This window comes from Electrophorus electricus, chromosome 4 (genome assembly GCF_013358815.1).
Source record: "Electrophorus electricus isolate fEleEle1 chromosome 4, fEleEle1.pri, whole genome shotgun sequence".
Classification (NCBI taxonomy): domain Eukaryota; kingdom Metazoa; phylum Chordata; class Actinopteri; order Gymnotiformes; family Gymnotidae; genus Electrophorus; species Electrophorus electricus.
Window position 1 is genome coordinate 6026477 of NC_049538.1, and position 21354 is coordinate 6047830.

The 21354-nt window shown below is 48.3% G+C and overlaps 1 protein-coding gene across 2 annotated transcripts in view; it reads left to right on the forward strand.

The window, feature by feature from the left end:
- The window catches only part of olfm2a (olfactomedin 2a), a 43676-nt gene that overhangs the window by 7789 nt on the left and 14533 nt on the right, over positions 1 to 21354 (forward strand). Inside the window, exon 1 of one of the 2 annotated variants that reach the window (XM_035525717.1) lies at positions 15465 to 15656. The exons of the other annotated variant lie outside the window; for it this stretch is intronic. Within the exon in view, the coding sequence (XP_035381610.1) occupies positions 15513 to 15656 (144 nt within the window). The 5' untranslated portion in view covers positions 15465 to 15512. Of the gene's footprint in view, positions 1 to 15464; positions 15657 to 21354 lie in introns of those variants that run through there. 2 annotated transcript variants of the gene reach the window in all.

Consider the following 21354-nt stretch of genomic DNA (forward strand, 5'->3'; position numbering starts at 1 on the left):
GCTTTACTTCCCATCACACCAAGCCCACCTGGATGCACGGGACACACCTCGCATTCTCCGGCTCTTTGCGCAGCGTAGCTCTCCTCGCCACCAAAATTTCATGTTGTGCATCTCATCGACCCCGTCGTGCGAAACGGATTGCGTGCGGTACCCGAAGGCGTGGGCCGTTTCACGCAACTTAACAGCCCAAAGGGCTGTCGTCAGAGGCGCTCGATTGTCACACATTAGTCTTTAAAAGTAACACTTGTTTTTGACAGTCTCGTCCTTGTGCTCAAAAACGTTAGGTGGCCCTCCGCAAATAAACGCGGTCGCCTGCTCGCGGTGAGGTAAGAGCCGTGGCGTGTGCTCAACAGAGCGAGCGCGCCGGCGGTAAATGAGACGGCCCGCCATTCTGACACGCGGCAAATCGAAAGCGAGTGCTGAGGCGCTGGGGTCCATCCCGGCGTGGGCATTTAGACCCCCCCCCACTTTTGTTCACACCCTTTTTTTTCCTCTTTTTCCTTTGATTTCTTTTGCCTGCGTCTTCTCATTCTTCCCCCTCGTCTCCGTGTATTTTCTGGAGGATATTTTCCGCTATGAATACCTTTGACCGCGACTGCACTACCTCAGTTGCAGAAAAGGTAACTCTGTCAGGTGTATTCTTTACACGGCCTGACGGGAGAAAGGAGGATGGGGTGTATCAAGAAAGTGGGGAGAGCAGAGGAAGTGTGTGTGTGTGTGTGTGTGTGTGTGTGTGAGAGTGTGTGTGTGTGTGAGAGTGTGTGTGTGTGTGTGTGTGAGTGTGTCTGCGTGTGTGTCTGTGCGTGTGTGTGTCTGTGTGTGCGTGTGTGTGTGCATGTGTGTGTGCGTGTCTGTGTGTGTCTCTGTGTGTCTGTGTGTGTGTGTGTGTGCACATGTGTGAGTGTGTGTCTGTGTGTGTGCACGTGTGTGTGCACGTGTATGTGTGTGAGTGTGTCTGTGTGCGTGTGTGCCTGTGCGCGCGTGTGTGTGTGCGTGTGTGTCTGTGTGAGTGTGTATGTGTGTGTGCGTCTGTGTGTGTGTCTGTGTGTGCGTGCATGTGTGTTTGCGTGTGTGTGCGCGCACGCGTGTGTGTGTGCGCGTGTGTGCGTGCGTGCGTGTGTGTGTGTGAGAGAGAGAGAGAAAGAGAGACAGCTCTGGGACCTTCACAGGCACCACACAGACAGGTCACTGATGAGTCTCTCTCTCTCTCTCTCTCTCTCTCCAATTCTCTTTCTCTGAGTGGCGTTCAAAACCAGGCCGCAGAGTGGAATGGGAAGAGCTACACAGCCGCCGGCAGGCCGGTCGTCACGGGAATGTCGTTTTAAAGGCAAATAGGGCCACTGACTGCTATTCTCCCAGATAACAAGCCACTTGCATTTTTTTTTTGTATAAAGAAACCACCTGGTCTCTTTGATCCCACCCCATCAACGAACACAGACAGAGCCACTGTCTACACACACACACACACACACACACACACACAGAGGCTGTGGTATCATGAGAATTAGTCAGGAGGCCAACTAGACCAAGCCCAGTGTCACACACACATACAAAGCCTACATTAGAGAACTGCTAATATGTCAGCGGGTTGCAGTGTGTAAGCACATGGGTTGGAAGATGGGCCGTAAATCTGTATACTAAAGGGCTAGATTGGTCAGAGAGAGCGAGAGAGAGCGAGAGAGAGACAGACGAGGGGATAGAGCTTGCCTGAGGGTTTAATACCACCCACATCCTAATGAAGAACGGAGGAATAATTAGACCCCTATCGCCCAATCACTTTGATTTTCTTCCCCTGAATGGTGCTGACACTCCTTCCAGATTGGGTTTAATTAGGCGCATATCACTAAATCAATATCAGCATGACAGTGGGAAAACAATGCACACGGATCTGTCTCGTAACTGTAGGCAATGTAAGGGACCAAGGGGGAGGAGCAAAGTGTGTGTATGTGTGTGTGTGGGGGGGGGGAGATGCTGGAGTAGTATGAAGTAGATGCTGAAATAGAGTGAAGAAAGTGTGATACAAGCTGACATTTCTCTGTGACGCTTCTTAGCTCTCAGTGTGATAGCCAGTCTACAGTCTGCTACAGATCTGGGTGAGGTATGGGTGGGTGAAGAGAACCCCTGAGATGGAGATCTGGGTGAGGCATGGGTGGGTGAAGAGAACCCCTGAGATGGAGATCTGGGTGAGGTATGGGTGGGTGAAGGGAACCCTTGAAATGGAGATCTGGGTGAGGCATGGGTGGGTGAAGAGAACCCCTAAGATGGAGATCTGGGTGAGGCATGGGTGGGTGAAGGGAACCCTTGAAATGGAGATCTGGGTGAGGCATGGGTGGGTGAAGAGAACCCCTGAGATGGAGATCTGGGTGAGGCATGGGTGGGTGAAGAGAACCCCTGAGATGGAGATCTGGGTGAGGCATGGGTGGGTGAAGGGAACCCTTGAAATGGAGATCTGGGTGAGGCATGGGTGGGTGAAGAGAACCCCTGAGATGGAGATCTGGGTGAGGCATGGGTGGGTGAAGGGAACCCTTGAAATGGAGATCTGGGTGAGGCATGGGTGGGTGAAGAGAACCCCTGAGATGGAGATCTGGGTGAGGCATGGGTGGGTGAAGAGAACCCCTAAGATGGAGATCTGGGTGAGGCATGGGTGGGTGAAGGGAACCCTTGAAATGGAGATCTGGGTGAGGCATGGGTGGGTGAAGAGAACCCCTGAGATGGAGATCTGGGTGAGGCATGGGTGGGTGAAGAGAACCCCTGAGATGGAGATCTGTGGCTACCACTGCTGCATTTGGGCCAACATGTCCACAGTACAGACTTTAATCTTTTTACTAATAATAAACAACAGACTCGTAAATAAAAGCTGAGTCACTGCTCTCTGTATTTCAGTCATGACTCTAGTTGGAAATGAACGACAAACATATTTTACTAAGGTTGGGGGTGGGGTGGGGGGATTACAGGCTTTTAAAAATTAATAAAAGAATATTACACTAAATCCAAAAGCATACATACAGTTAATGAAGAGATTTAGGAGCCAGTGTGATGGGATTATGGTGAAGGGCAGGATTCAGTGTACATTTGAAAGAGAGTTTGGCAGATAAGAGAGAATTATATGTTAGTACTGCTAAGATGCGACAGTATGTTGTTTTGACAGACATTACTAATGTGGTTCTTAGAAATTAGATCGCTGTCAGGAATAGTCCAGATCCTTGATTGTCTTCAGAGTGGAGGAGTCAGAATAGGCAAGGACATGTTTTTTTTTTTCCTGCACTTCCTTTCCAATAACAAGAACCTTGGTCATTCTTTGTTTAGTTGCAGAAAATCATGAGACATTTCTAAGTTAATATTATTTCTTCAGCCAGTCAGAGAAGTGGGAGACCATGAACACCAAATACTGACAGATATAATGGCATGTCATCTGCTAAAGACGTAAGCAAATCCTATATTTATTAATTATACCAGCTAACATAAGCATGCACTGTGTAAAAGCCAATAATTAAACCTTGAGGGACAAAATATTACACTGCCTTCAGAAAAATAAGCACCGAATACAACATAATACTCACATCCAGTTAAGTAGGACCTGGAGCAGTCTGTGGCTCGAACAATAAGGCCAACTTAGATCCGCGGCTTGTCAACCAGAATCATGCGCTCAGCTGCATCCGAGTCTCACTTAAATCCCTCAGAAGTGCTGTTTCCCTGCTGTCGGAGGCCTAACTAGATTGCTTTTCTTCAGCAGAGGCCTCACTAGCTGCTCTGAGACCATGTAGATAAATTCTGTGCTACAGTGACAGAACGACAATATCTGGGGCCTCAGCTGGAAGTGAGTCCTTATTAAAACTTATTAAAAAAGGTAAGAGTTAGCAGTAGAGATTGACAGTGATATAACTTAAGTTAAAGAGAGGTGGTAAAAAACAGGAAGTGTAGTATAAAGGTTTAAAAGGGAACAGGTTGTTTCAAAGCAAGGTCCTTCGTCAGCTGTGCAAGCAAACAGCTTTTAAAGGTGAAGCCAGTTTCAAGCTCATAATAGTATATATATATATATATATATATATATATATATATATATATATATATATATATATATATATATATATATATAGAGAGAGAGAGAGAGAGAGAGAGAGAGAGAGAGAGAGAGAGAGAGAGAGACACACGTATGTATGGGTGGATGGATGAGGTGAGAGCAATGTTTAGTGTTTCACCATATGACAAATTGTATTGCTAAGGAATGCTGCAAACACTAGAAGAGATATAAGGGGAGAGATAAGGAGAGATAAGGGGAGAGATAAGGAGAGATCAGGGGAGATAAGGGGAGAGATAAGGAGAGATAAGGGGAGATGAGAGATATAAGGGGAGAGATACGGGGAGATATAAGGGGAGAGATAAATGGAGAGATAAGGGGAGATAAAGGGAGATAAGGGGAGAGATAAGGAGAGATCAGGGGAGATAAGGGGAGAGATAAGGGGAGATGAGAGATATAAGGGGAGAGATAAGGGGAGAGATACGGGGAGATATAAGGGGAGAGATAAATGGAGAGATAAGGGGAGATAAAGGGAGATAAGTGGAGAGATAAGGGGAGAGATAAGGAGAGATAGGGGGAAAGATGAGGGGAGGGGTTAATCAATCCATCTATACCTCATAAAAAGCTGCCAGCCCAATATGCTGTGTGAGGGCTATAACAGTGCTCAACCTCTGAGAATACAATAGCATGGTCAGCCACTGAGACCTACTGTGCATAAAGACACTAGCAAGCATATTCCAGTGGAGGGGGAGCTGAGCCCTCCATTTTAAGACAGACGGTCCAGAGGAGTCTGCGTCACCTGCTACCCTGCACGTTTCTGAGCAAGCAGGGAGGCATAAACGAGTCTGTCAGCACCTGGCACAGTGGAGGAGAGCTGCACTGGAGGAGCTGGAGGTGGAGGTGGAGGTGGAGGCATGGCCAAAGGAGGAGTGAATTCCTGTGCTATCCCACTCTCCGGAGACAGAGGGGCCAGGTGATAGCTTGGAAGAGGGGCGCTTTGTCCGAGAAGCGGAGAGAGGAGAGAGGAGACAGAGAAGAGCGAGAGAATGATGGAAGAAAAGGGCGGACCAAGAGGGAGGTGCAAGGACAAAATAGGAGCAGAGCAGGGGGATGGAGGGATTTTGAGGAAAGGAGAGAGAGAAGACGGAGGTTAGTGGATGGGTGAGAGGCGGACAGCGTGAGAGACAGAGAGAAGGAGTAGATTGCACTTGTCAGACACATTTTTCAAGATGGCCCGCCGAGGATCGATCGATGCAGCGGGGCCGATATCTGTGTTGATCACACGGAGACATCTCCAAACAAGGCTGTGTGGGACGTGAGCAACAGGAACACTGACGCTCTAAGCCACTGTATCTCTCTCCACCATGTCTGCTGGCCTGGGGGGCCCCCGGTGGCACTGGCAGGATTGCGTATTTTCTTGACAACAGGCGCGATCAACTGAATCCATCTAAATTCCACGTTGCCCACAGTCACGATCAAGTGCCAGAAACGTTGATCGTGCAGAGACCGAGAGCCAGTGACGTGAGCGCCAGTCATAGGCCCCGAAAGGTATTTGCATCCTAACGTTGTGAATGGGCGCAGCGGACGCAGCCAAGATGCGTCTGTTTCTCAAGCGCGTTATTAAACATAAAGGAGTCCAAAAATATATCTGCTATTGTCACAATTTTATGTTCAAGATAACATTCTGTAAAATACCATTAAATAGACAAAACTATTGAAAATGTCTGCACCGTGCGTGCAGGATTACGGCTGCGTGTCGGTGCGGGTGCCACCCACAAGGAGCCCAATATATTACTTCATGATACCCCAGAACACAGAACATATAACATTATAAACAAATGCTCTTTTAGTGTTTTAAGCCCTTACGCGAGGTAGGTATGCGGAACACGTGTCACAAATCAATGTGCACACATACAGTATATTACTGATCCTTTCAGAGGCCTGGAAAATCTATTCCTGCGATGGTTTGGCTTAGACCAACACTGCTAGAGCACTGATACCACACATAAGGGGATCCGAATGGCCATTATGTCTACATGACCATTAAAAACGAGGAGAGGTCTGTCTTCGGAGGCGGCCCGCTGACGGGAATATCTTAATGAGGCAAAATGGTCCGAACACGCGTTTTCTCCCTCGCATTAATGGGGAGAGCACTTCCTTCTGGGGAAGATCCGTGCCTCTCTGAACGGAATAGCAATGCGGTAGGATACTTAAGAACGGGGCATCTCAGGCGCGTTTAGCTGAAAGGGGCGCTCGTCGGTATGGACCGTGCCGCTGACGCGCGACCCTATACAAGTGTTGAAGAGGCACGAAGAGTACGAGAGGGGTGAAGGTGGCTAGCGCTCATCTCTCCCACCGTGTCTCCTTTGTGAGGACCGTCTGGCCTAGCTCTCCAACTAACATGATTTTGTTGGCTATTCCCTTTACAGCGTTGTTACTTCTCTTGATATTCATTTACAAGGCCGTATTACAGAAATCGCTCCAAATTACGTCTCTTCAGGCATTTAGAAATGCAGGTGTTTACACTTCGGCACACAAATGGCTGCCTCTGGAAGACCCGGTATCCTCTGGCAGATTAAGCGTGAAAGCACACTTTTAATGACCCTTTAATCTAATATGATTTACTGTATGCACAATTAGCTTTTATCACGTGAATGAATCGTGTTAAATTGCTGTTGGATCACTAAAAAGCAACGAAAGAAACAAAACTCGCTTCCTTTTCCAGGCGGAAAATATTGCTGAGGCTGCAATCAAGGGAATTTCTCCCTCAGACGTTCTCCGAAACATAGAAACCCATCTTAAAACCAGATTCAATCATTCCCCAGTTTAAATTTAAATGCAACGCCTGGACCCATTTATTATACTGAAGTTCTGTGTGTACTGTTCAGTGCAGTTCAGCACTGCATCCATTTTTTTTTTTTGCCATAAAATTACCCGTTAAGTAGCCAGTTTGAGGACGCGTTATAATTTGTCCCTTCTCGAGCCGTGTGAGTAATTATAGCGGGCGCTCATTAAATTACACGGCGAGCGCGCGCACACCTAACGCGCAGGAAAGGAGGTGGGGACCGATCACTTAAAGAAGCGCGTGAGCCCAGCACGGGCGGCCGAGACCGGCACACCTGACACGCCTTTAGTCTTTCTGCACCCGGACCAGCGCTGACCTGTAGGGCGCACTAGGTGTGCAAAGGTCTTCATTTCTTTTTTTTTTTCTTTTTTTTTTAAGAAATTTCGAGTGAGTTTTGTAATGTAAGCCAATTAATTATTTCTGTTTAGTGTCCTATTTCAGAGCTTTGTAAATTATTACAAATGAGTGTAATATTAAAGATCAATAACTATTAAGGAATCGAATACTATTAAGGATTTCACTCCCGTGAACCTCTGTGGAGAGGATTCAAAGGATCCACATATCTCGAGCGTAACACGTCTTTCAGAATGTGGAAGGATAAAGGGGAACTTTGAGCAACTGTTTGCATTAAGTCTTCAGTCTTTTCACCATGGACTATCATTAACCAATGTACCCATGGTTAAACTGGGAACACCTAATAACTCCGCAGCCACACAGCGCAATATTTCAACGAGTTCATAGGGCTTGAATAATTGGCCGTGCAAAGCCAGCATACCAGACTGTGTTTCACTTCATTTAGAAACCCTACGATCATTTTAAAAAAGACAAACCTACATGCCAGATTCATGGCCACATTCCTCATTTGGATTAGAAGATCGCTAACATTGGCATTCAGCCTGCCTGAGCATATGAAGCTGCATCGGTTATCACTGGGTATTCTTATTTATCCGATTTTGTATGGCCTGAAAATGCGATAACAACATCGTGACTTGCAGTTCAATTAAGAGATGAATGAAACACACTTTATATTACCGTTTAGGGTAATTATCTGAGTATTGCACCCATTTTTGCTTTTACTCCAAATTTTGAGGAAACGTTTGATGGCGTCGTTTCCTGATGAATTAGACACAGAACCATCAGTATTTTTGCTTGGCTCGTTGGCACGTCCTTAAGCGTGCTTTTCTGGGAGTGTTTGCATGAAACAGGTTAAACACTCATGAAACTGCGCGACACGCCCTTGTATGTATGCCGTTCAGTGGATTCAAAATCTACACTCTCCAGATTAAAAACTAGCAAGATTCCCAAAGGCTTTATGTGGTTTTAACATAAAAAACATTAATGGTGTCTTTCACACAGGCTGTTGAAATATATACTTGAAATGTTTTTCGTAACGGACTGATTCACTAAAAAGAGGAAAACATCGTGAGTGTCTACATCCAACATAACAGGATTTTTCTCGCTCTCCGTAATTAATCCATTTATTATAATAACAGAGACCGTAAGGGGCCATGGGATAGGGGCTGTATTTTTTCCCCCATACAAAATGTATTTTTGATTAAGAGGATTCAAAGAGGTCAGACTGTCACGCGGTCGTTCTCGCGGCGTTATTTGCTACATTAGCCGCTGGGGCTGTAATTAGATCGTCCATGTGGGCACAGTAATAACCGCATGTGTGATGAACGCGAACATCGACATTACTTCAGCAGCAGGAGGTCTGCATGGCGGAGACCGTGCGCACACGTTTCCGTGGAGAGGGAGTGCTAGCCAAGTGACGGCCCAGCCTGCACGGAGGAGTCCCACGTCGCCGTTTGCCTGAAGTCTCACGGCGTTCCCCGCGCTACTGTTCGTGGCGCTCTGAATGTCTGCATAACGCCTACCCGCTCTGATCCACTCTGGCTTGAGCAGGTCTGAAAGGAGACCTACCTGCTTTGTTGAGTATTATCTAGCTGCGCAAAACGTTGCATGTGTGTTTGTGTCAGTCATACTGAAAGCCCAAGTCTTCAGAAACGGTCGCAACGCACTGTTTTAATTCACCTGATTTACGCAGGAATAGAAGTAATAACTGGCGGGGTGAATCAGCAATGTTTGAGCAAGAGAAAAGCAAACATGAGCAATGCACTGGGTCTCTGGGGCGCGCGGGCTCGGAACAACTCCTACTCGCCCATGGCTTCCATTCAGGCAGCTCTTATGCACACCGTTGCTTTGCTGATGGTGACAGCGCTGAGCAGACGGGTGGAACCATTATGGGTGAGCTGTAGTGTGCATGTTGTGTGTGCAGCTCCGGATTGCGACGCGAGGCTGTAACGCTGAATTAAAAATTTCTCGCTATGCCAAGCTCCATTCACAGTGAGCGCGGGCACGAGCGCGCGCTCCGTGGAAGGCCGCGGAGTGGCAGCGCGCGCCATCAGTAAGCGGGCTAGATGCCGGAGTCAGGAACCGGCAGCTAGAAGGCGGATCGTGGGATTACCGTTCGGTGAACGTCTTCACTTCAGTCGCTAAGTTTGTTAACGACAGATGAGAGCTAGCAGTGGCCAGCAAGGATTGTGGACGGAGTTGCGTTAGCTGCGATTTCCAGTTGTGTGTTCCTTGAATGTTTGCTAGGCGATGGCTGTCAGCCACGCCAGACCTTATAAGAATGAGGGGACTTCACGTCGGGAGGCCGAGGCTCGTTATTACATCAGTGAATGCTGAGTGGCTCCGGTATTTCAGACCATTGTAAAGGCATACCAGCGAATTCACAAAGACAGCTTTGTGGACTATGCCTGCGGATGTTGGGTTTTTTTCTAATTGTATTTTTATTTGAATGTTTACTAGATTGTGCATATTTGTAATGTGAAAGCGTGGACAACAGATACGTTTTTAGAATGTGTTGTGCGCTGTAAGTGGTTGCATGTAACAGCCTGTAAGGCAGAAAAAAAACCACGTCCTTGATGTGTACGTTTTTTGTGTGCCGTTTCCCCCCTTTGCTGAGATCGTTGCTGCCATCAAGAGGACAATTTGTGCACTACGCTGTCGGCTGAAGTTCGCATGCATGGTGGGAATTGATTAAAATGGCTTTGAAGCTAAAGTCCTGCAGGAAAATAGCACAGTAGAATTTCAAGTGTTCATGATAAAGTGGATGAGCACCTGGTACACACGAGCTCGCGTGTGTGTCCGTGCACGGGGCGCGGCCTTTTTAACGTCTGTATTTGGTCCTTATAAAGTGTACTTGGTTGTGTGTGTGCATGTGTGATAGTGTCTGCATGTGAGATCATTAGTGAGGATGCAAAGACCGTGTACAGAAATAGCCGAGTGAGGACCCTGCAGGGCATGTAGTGTGTGTGAGCAAGAGGCAAGCTGCCATTTTCCCGTGGCTACAGCAGGCGAACACAGCCATGGAGCTGCATACAGATGCGACTACAATATTCAAGTCATCTGACTCCATTCTTACCAAACACTGGCCCCCCACACAACCCATTCTGTCTCCTAATGAAGTATAGATATCTTTGATTGCATTGCATTCATTTACAACTGGGGCAATCACATTCAAAAGAATATTTGATCAAAGCTAATTCTAACTGATTACCAACTGCGCTGTGCTCCACAGGAGAGAGTGAGGTTTAGCTTCACTCTTCTACATTTGTTGCGCTTGGGCGCCATCTGGTGGTCAGTGCCAGCTTTTCGTTCTCTTGGCTACTTTACAATGTCAAACCTCATTACCACTAATAGCCTTATAAAAATAAATTCTGCACAAAAGAGGATATTTTTCGCTTTCTCTTTAATGCTTAATGATTAAACAAAAGCTGCTTGTCCCACTGAATCAGAAATCGATTCTCATGTATTTAATGAGATGACTGAGCATTAAAACGTAAGCCAGTGCAATGAAATATAACAACAGGGAACAGAGAAAACACGGCATTTGCTGTCAGTGTTACAAGCCCATTTGGAGTTAAAGAAGCGCCACATAAACTCTTGCTGGATAAGTAGCTACTCGGCCAAAGGATGTACCATCCCCGAAACTGGGAGAAACTGGGATAATGCACTTTTCCTTTAATGGGAGTCAAAAGCAAACATAGGGGTCGGTTCTGCACTAGGCTTCCACTAATGGGAGAGACCAAGTCATCAAGTGGCTGGTACTTTTCGTGATGCTCTTGCGTATGTATGGGAATGGATACTCCTCTGCGTTTGACTCCAGTGAATGAGATATGCAGTGAACATCCTGTTGCTCAGACCTCAGTGGAACCACGTGTAAATTTGAATGTGCTGGGCTGACATCAATCATACCACTATAACACACACCCTGACGTGTGACTGTGAGGTGACATCAGTCATACCGCTGTAACACACACCCTGACGTGTGACTGTGAGGTGACATCAGTCATACCGCTGTAACACACACCCTGACGTGTGACTGTGAGGTGACATCAGTCATACCGCTGTAACACACACCCTGACGTGTGACTGTGAGGTGACATCAGTCATACCGCTGTAACACACACCCTGACGTGTGACTGTGAGGTGACATCAGTCATACCGCTGTAACACACACCCTGACGTGTGACTGTGAGGTGACATCAGTCATACCGCTGTAACACACAGCCTGACGTGTGACTGTGAGGTGACATCAGTCATACCGCTGTAACACACACCCTGACGTGTGACTGTGAGGTGACATCAGTCATACCGCTGTAACACACACCGACGTGTGACTGTGAGGTGACATCAGTCATACCGCTGTAACACACAGCCTGACGTGTGACTGTGAGGTGACATCAGTCATACCGCTGTAACACACACCCTGACGTGTGACTGTGAGGTGACATCAGTCATACCGCTGTAACACACACCGACGTGTGACTGTGAGGTGACAGTCATACCGCTGTAACACACAGCCTGACGTGTGACTGTGAGGTGACATCAGTCATACCGCTGTAACACAGACTGACGTGTGACTGTGAGGTGACATCAGTCATACCGCTGTAACACAGACTGATGTGTGACTGTGAGGTGACATCAGTCATACCGCTGTAACACACACCGACGTGTGACTGTGAGGTGACATCAGTTATACCGCTGTAACACACACCCTGACGTGTGACTGTGAGGTGACATCAGTCATACCGCTGTAACACACAGCCTGACGTGTGACTGTGAGGTGACATCAGTCATACCGCTGTAACACACACCCTGACGTGTGACTGTGAGGTGACATTAGTCATACCGCTGTAACACACACCGACGTGTGACTGTGAGGTGACATCAGTCATACCGCTGTAACACAGACTGACGTGTGACTGTGAGGTGACATCAGTCATACCGCTGTAACACACACCGACGTGTGACTGTGAGGTGACATCAGTTATACCGCTGTAACACACACCCTGACGTGTGACTGTGAGGTGACATCAGTTATACCGCTGTAACACACACCCTGACGTGTGACTGTGAGGTGACATCAGTTATACCGCTGTAACACACACCCTGACGTGTGACTGTGAGGTGACATCAGTTATACCGCTGTAACACACACCCTGACGTGTGACTGTGAGGTGACATCAGTCATACCGCTGTAACACAGACTGACGTGTGACTGTGAGGTGACATCAGTCATACCGCTGTAACACAGACTGATGTGTGACTGTGAGGTGACATCAGTCATACCGCTGTAACACACACCGACGTGTGACTGTGAGGTGACATCAGTTATACCGCTGTAACACACACCCTGACGTGTGACTGTGAGGTTACATCAGTCATACCGCTGTAACACACACCCTGACGTGTGACTGTGAGGTTACATCAGTCATACCGCTGTAACACACAGCCTGACGTGTGACTGTGAGGTGACATCAGTCATACCGCTGTAACACAGACTGACGTGTGACTGTGAGGTGACATCAGTCATACCGCTGTAACACAGACTGATGTGTGACTGTGAGGTGACATCAGTCATACCGCTGTAACACAGACTGACGTGTGACTGTGAGGTGACATCAGTCATACCGCTGTAACACACACCCTGACGTGTGACTGTGAGGTTACATCAGTCATACCGCTGTAACACACACCCTGACGTGTGACTGTGAGGTGACATCAGTCATACCGCTGTAACACAGACTGACGTGTGACTGTGAGGTGACATCAGTCATACCGCTGTAACACACACCGACGTGTGACTGTGAGGTGACATCAGTCATACCGCTGTAACACACAGCCTGACGTGTGACTGTGAGGTGACATCAGTCATACCGCTGTAACACACACCCTGACGTGTGACTGTGAGGTGACATCAGTCATACCGCTGTAACACACACCCTGACGTGTGACTGGTGCAAACGCTGGCTGACTGATTCAGGGGAAATATTGTAAATTGTTTCTTACCCAGTGTTGCAGCTGAAATTTAGATTGTGTTTATGTTTGGTAAGTTTAGCTGCAGTTGTGTATTCAGGTGAAGTATGAAACATTTATCCATCATAATTTCCATACATAATTATTTTGGTTCTACATGAAAAGAATCACATGAAATGGTATGGCTGCAACTACTGTGAATTTAAAAAGCAAGAATATTGAGCCTGTATAACTTCCAGATTAGCTATGTAGCTAAGAATCTTGACAGTATTGCGCAATTACTTTAACAGCTCTCACGTCTTGATGAAATCGATGAAATATTCTGTTGACTGTGAATTTCAGTTGACTTGCTTTTGGCTGTGAATGATATGGTACTATCAGATGTAGTGACAGTTTTGCTATTGAAAAGATCCACCTTTACTGCATGTATCATGTGCAATCTTTAAGGATTACAAATAACACATGTCTACCCATGTTCAATTCCATGATGGCTCTTATCTGTCTGCACACACTGTGAAAACTGTCATCTAGCAAATATATGCTTTGGTCTTTGGCATAACATTGTTTTATGGTTGGGAGAATGATGTTCACAGTACCATATAACAATGATCAAAGTGCTAAATGTATTTATTTATTGTAGTACTCCATTACTGCCACCTGATGGCAGCGTTGCTCCAGCCAACCGGGGAGGGCGGCATGAGGACAGAGGTGCGTTGAGGCTTTAATGGATGTCTTGCAGCTGTCAATTCTGATGGAATCTCACAATAGACATGACAGTGCAAATGACTGAACACTCCACATGGCGCTGCACACAGAGGAGGTGCTCGAGGAGAATAACATCTGGTGAATACGGAGCCCCTCCCCCCTTATCTCTGTTTCCCTCCACACCACAGTGCCACAGTGGCTCCTAAGACAGCTTACACGCCTGCATAAACAAAAGCCGAAAAGCAGAATTTAAAATCACACGGCGCCTGTTTTCACTGGAGGTCTTCTTCGCCGACTTCTTGTCAAAGCAAGCAACCACCTTAAACACAGGACACAGAGGGGGAAAGGGAGCTCTGATTTCCCAGATCCTTCTTTTAAGCATTTCCCCCCATTTCATCCGTCATGTTTGGGTTCATCCTAATGGATGGGCCTGAAGTTACTCATCAGAGTCTAACCGCGCAGCAGGCTACGGGCAGGGCGGGGGTGCACGTGCAGGTGAGGGCATCTGACCGGCTGCAGCTACAGGTGAGATGAGGGAACAAGAGAACAACTTCCTGTGCCGCGTCGCTCTTCCGCGCTGCAGTCTGATTAAGGAGGTGTCAGACAGCTGGGATGAGTGAGGAGCTGTTGTGAGGGAGGAACCGCCGACTGACTCCTGCTCTTCCTCGTTAATGCTGGGAGCTCTCTTCTCTCGCTCTCTCGCTCTCTCCCCTGTCTGTCTTTTTTCTCTTCCTCTCCCTCTATATCTGCCTTTTGCATTCTTTTATTTTTGTCACTCTACTTTGCTCTGTCTTTCATGCGCACACACACACACACACACACACACACACACACTCATACTCATGCACAGGGCAAGCCTAATATAGCAGTAGCTTCAGGCATCCTCGGAGTGCAGCCTTAAAGCAACGGTGGCGTTAGAAGCGGGATTGTTACTCGAGGGACGCAAGCGCTTCTCCCCTGCTTGCTCCTGCTCATTCGCTCGCTTGCGCGCAAAAAAAGAGACTTATGGCGTGGCGAGCGCAATGAGATAGGGAGAGGATGTGTGCGTAGCCTCGCTGGAGGGAGGGAGAGAAATCGAGAGAGAAAGAGTGGGAGAGAGCGAGAAGGTGAGCGGGAGGGAGCGAGAGAGAAAGAAAGAAAACGAGAGACAAGGAGAGAGAGAGTGAGAGAAAGAAAAAGTGAGAGAGGGAGGGTGAGAGAGATAGGGTGGGAGGGAGGGAGAGAGAGAGAGAGAGAGAGGGGAGAGGGCTCGGAAGGGGGAGAGACAGAGCGGGAAAGAGGGGGGCAGCCAGTGCGCAAGCTCTGCATCTTGAGAGAGAGAGAGAGGTGCTGGCATTCGCTCCCAGGCAGCAGGACTGAGAGGAGTGTGGACCGACGTTCCGTGATGTCGCTAGATCCCAGCAGCCTGCCTGCCCCTGCCCCTGCTCCCGCGCCCCGCCGCGTCTGACCGTCCTGCCTCCACAGGCGAACAGGGCTCCATCGAAGATCAGAAGCTGAGTGCGGGGGGCTCCGGCACGCAGAAACCCCCTCGGGGCGTAGGGCTCGGCCGATCGGCGGGGACGGGGGGCAGGCCGGGCTTCGGGGCCGGGCAGCCGTGCGGCTGGGCGGCAGGGCGCCATGAGCGTACCTCTGCTGAAGATTGGAGCGGTGCTCAGCACCATGGCCATGGTGACGAACTGGATGTCCCAGACACTTCCCTCCCTCGTGGGACTCAACGGCACCACGGTCTCGCGCGGGGGCACCTCTGAGAGGATCGTCAGTGTGCGTAGCTTTACTCTCCTAACTCTCTCTCTCTCTCTTTCTCTCTCTTTCTCTCTCTGACTGTGTTAGCTGTATGACTGCTGAGCAGAAAACTGTCTGATCCAGAGACTTAAATGAGCAGTTTTCCTCATGGATGCTTGGAGATAAGCTGGTGGTCTGTTGGGGAGTTGTTACGCTGGGCCGCGGGCCAGTCTGCCAGGGGACGCCTGGCTGTGAGGGCCTGATCCTGGAGGCCAGTCTGTCACAGCCAATGCCAGTGAGGAGGGCTGATGGGAGGCTGTGGTGTTTGGCGGTGTTACTCAAACAGATTTTGGTAGGCTTCCGGAGAGCCAAGGGGTGATCCTATCATCTGAGGTTGAGCAGAGATGTTTTCAGTCATGTTTGGAGCATTTCTGCGTGTGTGTGTGTGTGTGTGTGTGTGTGCGTGTGTGTGTGTGTGTGCGTGTGGTGGTGTGAGGCAGGCTGGAGAGGTGTTGCTGTACTTAACGATTCATAGAAATAGAATCACGCTGGTGAGATGAAAGGTGGAATGTCAAGACTAAGGCATCAGCTAATATTGCATTGTACATCTTTCTCCCTCCCTCACTCTCTCTCTCTCTCTCTCTCTCTCTCTCTCTCTCTCTCTCTCTCTCTCTCCATCCTACATGCACGTGTATCCACACACATTTTGCTTCTTAGCTCTGTGGGTTGGTTAGAGAACAAGGGTTGCAAGGGTTAGTCATAATCATGTCATCGTGTTTTCTGCATCCTCCGAGTCCTCCCACACTACACCCTAGGGTTCCAGCTGCCGTTCGTCTTTGGAGAACTGAAGAGCTAGGTATCGTTCCACGAGGAAGATATGAAGTGTTTCCAGTGGTCAGTGAGGATGACCACTATTGCTTGGTCAGCCTTTGTAAACTGCAAATTTAAATGTATGCAGAATCCTACATGCTGAAAATAGTTATTTCCTAAAAGATTCTTAAGCAATGATTGGCTATAACTTCACCAAAACAAAGGCGTTCGTGTATGGGTGTGTAAATGTGTTTGTGTGTATGTGTGTGTGAAAAAGAGAGAGAGAGAGCAAGAGAGTGAAGCCAGTGTGAAAAACAGGCAGAGGTGGTGCTTGTGACATTTCCACAGTCATTAAAGGTGAGATGTAGCCCGTGGTATCACGGGTTAATCCTCTGTGTGAACGGCTGTCTCTAAACAGCCTGGCATGGGTAGCTGATGGCCAGGGCTGGCGGCCATGGGCTGTCTGGCTCACTGAAGGCAGCCTACTGGACATCGTCCTGCCCAAAGCCCCTCCGTCTGTCTGGGACAGTCTCGGTGAGCGAGGGGGTGGGGGGTGGGGGTGCTGATGGTGCGAGGGAGTCTCACAGCTTCCTTTAATGTGTTCACACCCTCCTCCGAGGGCCGCTACTACTGCTCACTTCTCCCAGTGCTGTACAAGGGAAAGCTGTTTTTGTTTTTGTTTTTATTTTCGCTCAGAGCAATCCCCGCCCCCACCCCTCACGCCTGGGTTGACTTCAGTTATCCACCCTGCAGTTTGGCTCCTTTTCCTGTCTTGAATGTCTAGCCCTCCTGAAGACCTTGATTAGCCAAAGCAATGGTGCCAGATTGGCGACATGTTGGTGCCAACTCCACCTCCTGGAGATCTGCAGCCCTGAAGACTTTAGTTCCAAACCTAATCAAACGCACCTGATCCAGCTAACCAAAACCTTCAGTACCATCTGAATATTAGAGGCAGTTGAATTGGAACTAAACTACATATGATGGTAGATCTCCAGGACTGGAGGGGGGCATATATGTCCTGTTGGAGTCTACGGTCTTCAGGAGCACTGAACTGGCCTTTGGAAGCTAACCGAATGTATCGCAGATTGGCATGCAAACTGTAAACATAACTCTTCGGTTCCGATCACAAGGTCGGTAATTCATCTCGGTTCATATTACTGCAATTCAACACACTAAGCCGTTTGCACCTTAGAATTTCAATCTGTGAGATTCAATCTGTGAGATGCAGAAAGCTGGGAGATGTGGGAAAAGGTGGGAAAGAGGCAACCGGAAAAAGTAATTCAATTATCATTTTCTGTTTTAGTCGAGCATATCGCGTGAATGAAGCACTCGTATTTTCAAATATGTTAGACCAAGATCTGCTGAGCTCAGACCTCACCAGCATCATGAGCAGTAAATGTAAATGCTGGATATTTTATAGGATGCAGATTTAATGTTCTTTAAAGACTTCTTTTGTTGTAGCTCCAAACGCCCTCTGCAGTGATTCCTGATTAGAGTTTTAATTTGGTGTCATATAATGAGGAGTAGGCCTGGAATATCTAGATGCACCTGAAATATCCTGATTATGTCCTGATTATACCCTGATTATATCCTGATATACCTGATATATCTGGATGCATAAGGCTTTAGGCAACCTAGGTAATGGTGTTTGTCTAGCACATACTGTTTCTGTTTTGCTTAACATGTTTCTAACGCCCTCTTGTTATGAAAATCAAAATTCATTTGGCATTCTTACCATTCTGAAATAATGTAGCACCAATACAGCGCGTGCTGAAGAAATGAACTCAAGCTATGGTTTTGTAGTTTTTCTTCGGATGCCCTCCAGATACAGCAGACGTTAGATCATGAATCCGTTTCAAGCATTCTTTTTAATTCATTCCCATCTACTTCAACACGAGGCTATTTCTGAGAACATCTATTTTTGAACACATCTACCACACTGAGTATTCTAATATCTTTTTTGCCTCAGAAATTCTCTCTCTTCGTGTTCATGCCCTGATGGGTCTATGGCTCACTCCCCACCGGCAAACACACTCATTACCGTGGAATCCCTTTTGCGGGCTGAGCTCTCGGAGGTAGGATGGACAGCCACAATGCCGAGTCATCACTCAGAAGGGAAAGAAAAGGGAGAAGCCGCCCACCCGTGCGTCCGGACCGCCATGCGTTTCACGCACAACCTAGAGAGTACGGAACTGGAAACGCGCTAGCATCCGATTATGGGATATGCCGATCGTAAGGCGGAGCTCTCTGCTCAGGGCGTGTGTAGTATGGCCAGAGACACCCGCCATTAGAGTGCACCATGACGGGCCAGCACACGCACTGCACTGTGTGCACACTAGCGTGTAGGAATAGTGTTCACCAACTGAGAAACGCTTACACGTGCCCATCACTAAGGAGGCATCAGAAAATATGGAAATAACTAAGTAACTATGAGCAAGCACCCATCATTGAAAAAGTAGCTATCATTAAGTGCCCATCAGTAAATAAGCAAGTACTGGTAATTGTCTATTGTAATAAATATCTGTATGCATCTGTCACTAGATAAGTAAGCAGCAAGACCCCATAACCCTGTAAGTAACTATGACAGAGAAAAGTGAGCTGACCGGTGTGCGAGCCTGGAGCCAAAATGGCTGCGTGCCAGAGCCGCTGCAGTCTGAAGCAGGCAAGTTCACAGAGCACTGATTCATTCATCGCGCTCGTGTGCATTGTGGTTGGGGAATGGCGTGGGTGGACACAGGCCAGGTATAGCCGAGCTCAGGGGCCACCGCTGACACCACTGCGCCTCCTCCTTGGTGCTCATATAATAGGGAGGCTTCTGGGCCAAAGCCAGACTACAGAATCTGGTGGCTTCAACAGGCGGCTGTTAGGCTCAGCAGGGAGCGATACAGCACCATCTCTGCTCACGCCTGTGGACCGGTTCAGCGTTTGCTTGCGGAGGAGATTAAGACCCCACCCATGGAGAAGCTGAGGAGAAAAGCTAAATGTTGAAGCTAAATGAGCAGGAGCTGGAGCAAGGACCTGTGAACTAGATCCATGGCCGGTCTGTAAAGAGAGCACCATATGGCCGAACACGTGCTGGGGTGAGTCATAGCCTGCACACTCACCTGGGCCGCCACAGGGGCCAAAGCAGCAAAGGCAGAGCCAAGCCGCCAACGCAGTGAAACCGCTAACGCACCAATCTGCCCACGGACCGAAACCGCTAACGCACCAATCTGCCCACGGACCGAAACCGCTAACGCACCAATCTGCCCACGGACCGAAACCGCTAACGCACCAATCTGCCCACGGACCGAAACCGCTAACGCACCAATCTGCCAACGGACCAAAACCCGTAGCACACCAGTCTGCCAACAGACCGAAACTGTCAGTGGACCAAAACCACCAATACCCTGCAATGCATTGTAAACACTAACACACCAAAGCTGCCAATGGACTGAAACCATCAATCTAATCAAACTGCCAATGCACCAGAAACGCTTCAAAACCACCAACACACCAAAACACAATTCGGTTGCTGAGTGATGGAGGACCAAAACACAAAAGCACTAACACCTGTATGGTAAAAAGCACAGAACTAATTCTGTTGTCTGAGAAAGTGTGGTGCTGGCCACTGAAGAATCACTTGGTCTGCTAGGCTGTTCAACAGCCAAGTCATTTTCATCTACAGTACATCTGGCTTGAATTTAAGGAACTTCGTAGACATTTACTGTCCCACTGAGAATCAGGAAGGTCCTGCATCCCAGAGAGAAACGTTGGGGGAAAATGTTTCTGTAACCAGAGAGGACAGCCTGGTCCCAGAAGAAGGGTGCCGAGGTAATCTGACACGGAGCTAATGTTGGGTGGAATGGTCCCGGGTGTCCACCAGTGGTGTAATTGGCTAACAGCTGCACTGGCTGACATGTGCATTCGCTTGCTCAGTATGGGGATACGGTATGACTTGAGAGAGGCTTTATCGTCAGCAGCTTGGTGAGGGTGTTGGAACATGATAGTGGAGTCAGTGTGTGTGTGTGTGTGTGTGTGTGTGTGTGTGTGTGTGTGAGAGAGAGAGATGAGGGCAAGGCTGCTTTAATATGCTGAGATGGTGCTGTGTGAAGAAGAGAGAGAGAAAGAGAGAATGAGGAGCAGAGAGAGAGAGGGAGAAAGAGAGGGAGAAGGATAGAGAGATGTTCCTGTTGCCCTACAAGCCTGGGCACCACCATCTCTGTGTGACTATACCAAAAGCTAACAACCAGCCTCACAATGGAGAGGGAGAGAGGGAGAGAGGGAGGGAGGGAGGGAGAGAGAGAGAGAGACCATTACAATAAGGTTACAATATCACACCAAAGACCCAGCGCTTGAAAAGCTTGTTCCTCTCTCTCTCTCTCTCTCTCTCTCTCTCTCTCTCTCTCTCTCACTTAGAGCTCTCATGTCTGAAGTGTCTCTTGCCCCTCTCTTGTCCTCTGCTCATGAAACTTGTAATAGACTTCCCGTCACACTCGTAAACCAGAGCCTGCAGATTTACGAGCTCATTTGTCCCCTGCCTTCACAGCGACCCGCCTCAGGGTCGGCCTAATGAAACGAGCCTCGACCTCGCGCCCGCCTCTAATTGGTCAGTCGCTCTGCAGACCGTTAGCGGTGGCCAGGAAGCCCACATGCAGGGTGGCCAAAGAGGGCCGGCCCGCGGATGAGGTCACCCCCGAGCCACTGCTCCTACACATATAGAGACGTTTGCCCAATCAAATGCTGATAAACTGACAACCTTTCTTCTGGAGGAGGTAGGCATCCCCGCACGTGAAGTGAAACGTTACTCCCAGAGAGAGAGAGAGAGAGAGAGAGAGAGAGAGAGAGCAAGAGAGAGAGAGAAAAGTTTGATCATTTTCAGGTGAAGCAGTGGAATTGTTGACTCCCTCACTAATTGGCATGTTGATGTGTGCTGGTTCAGCAGTGC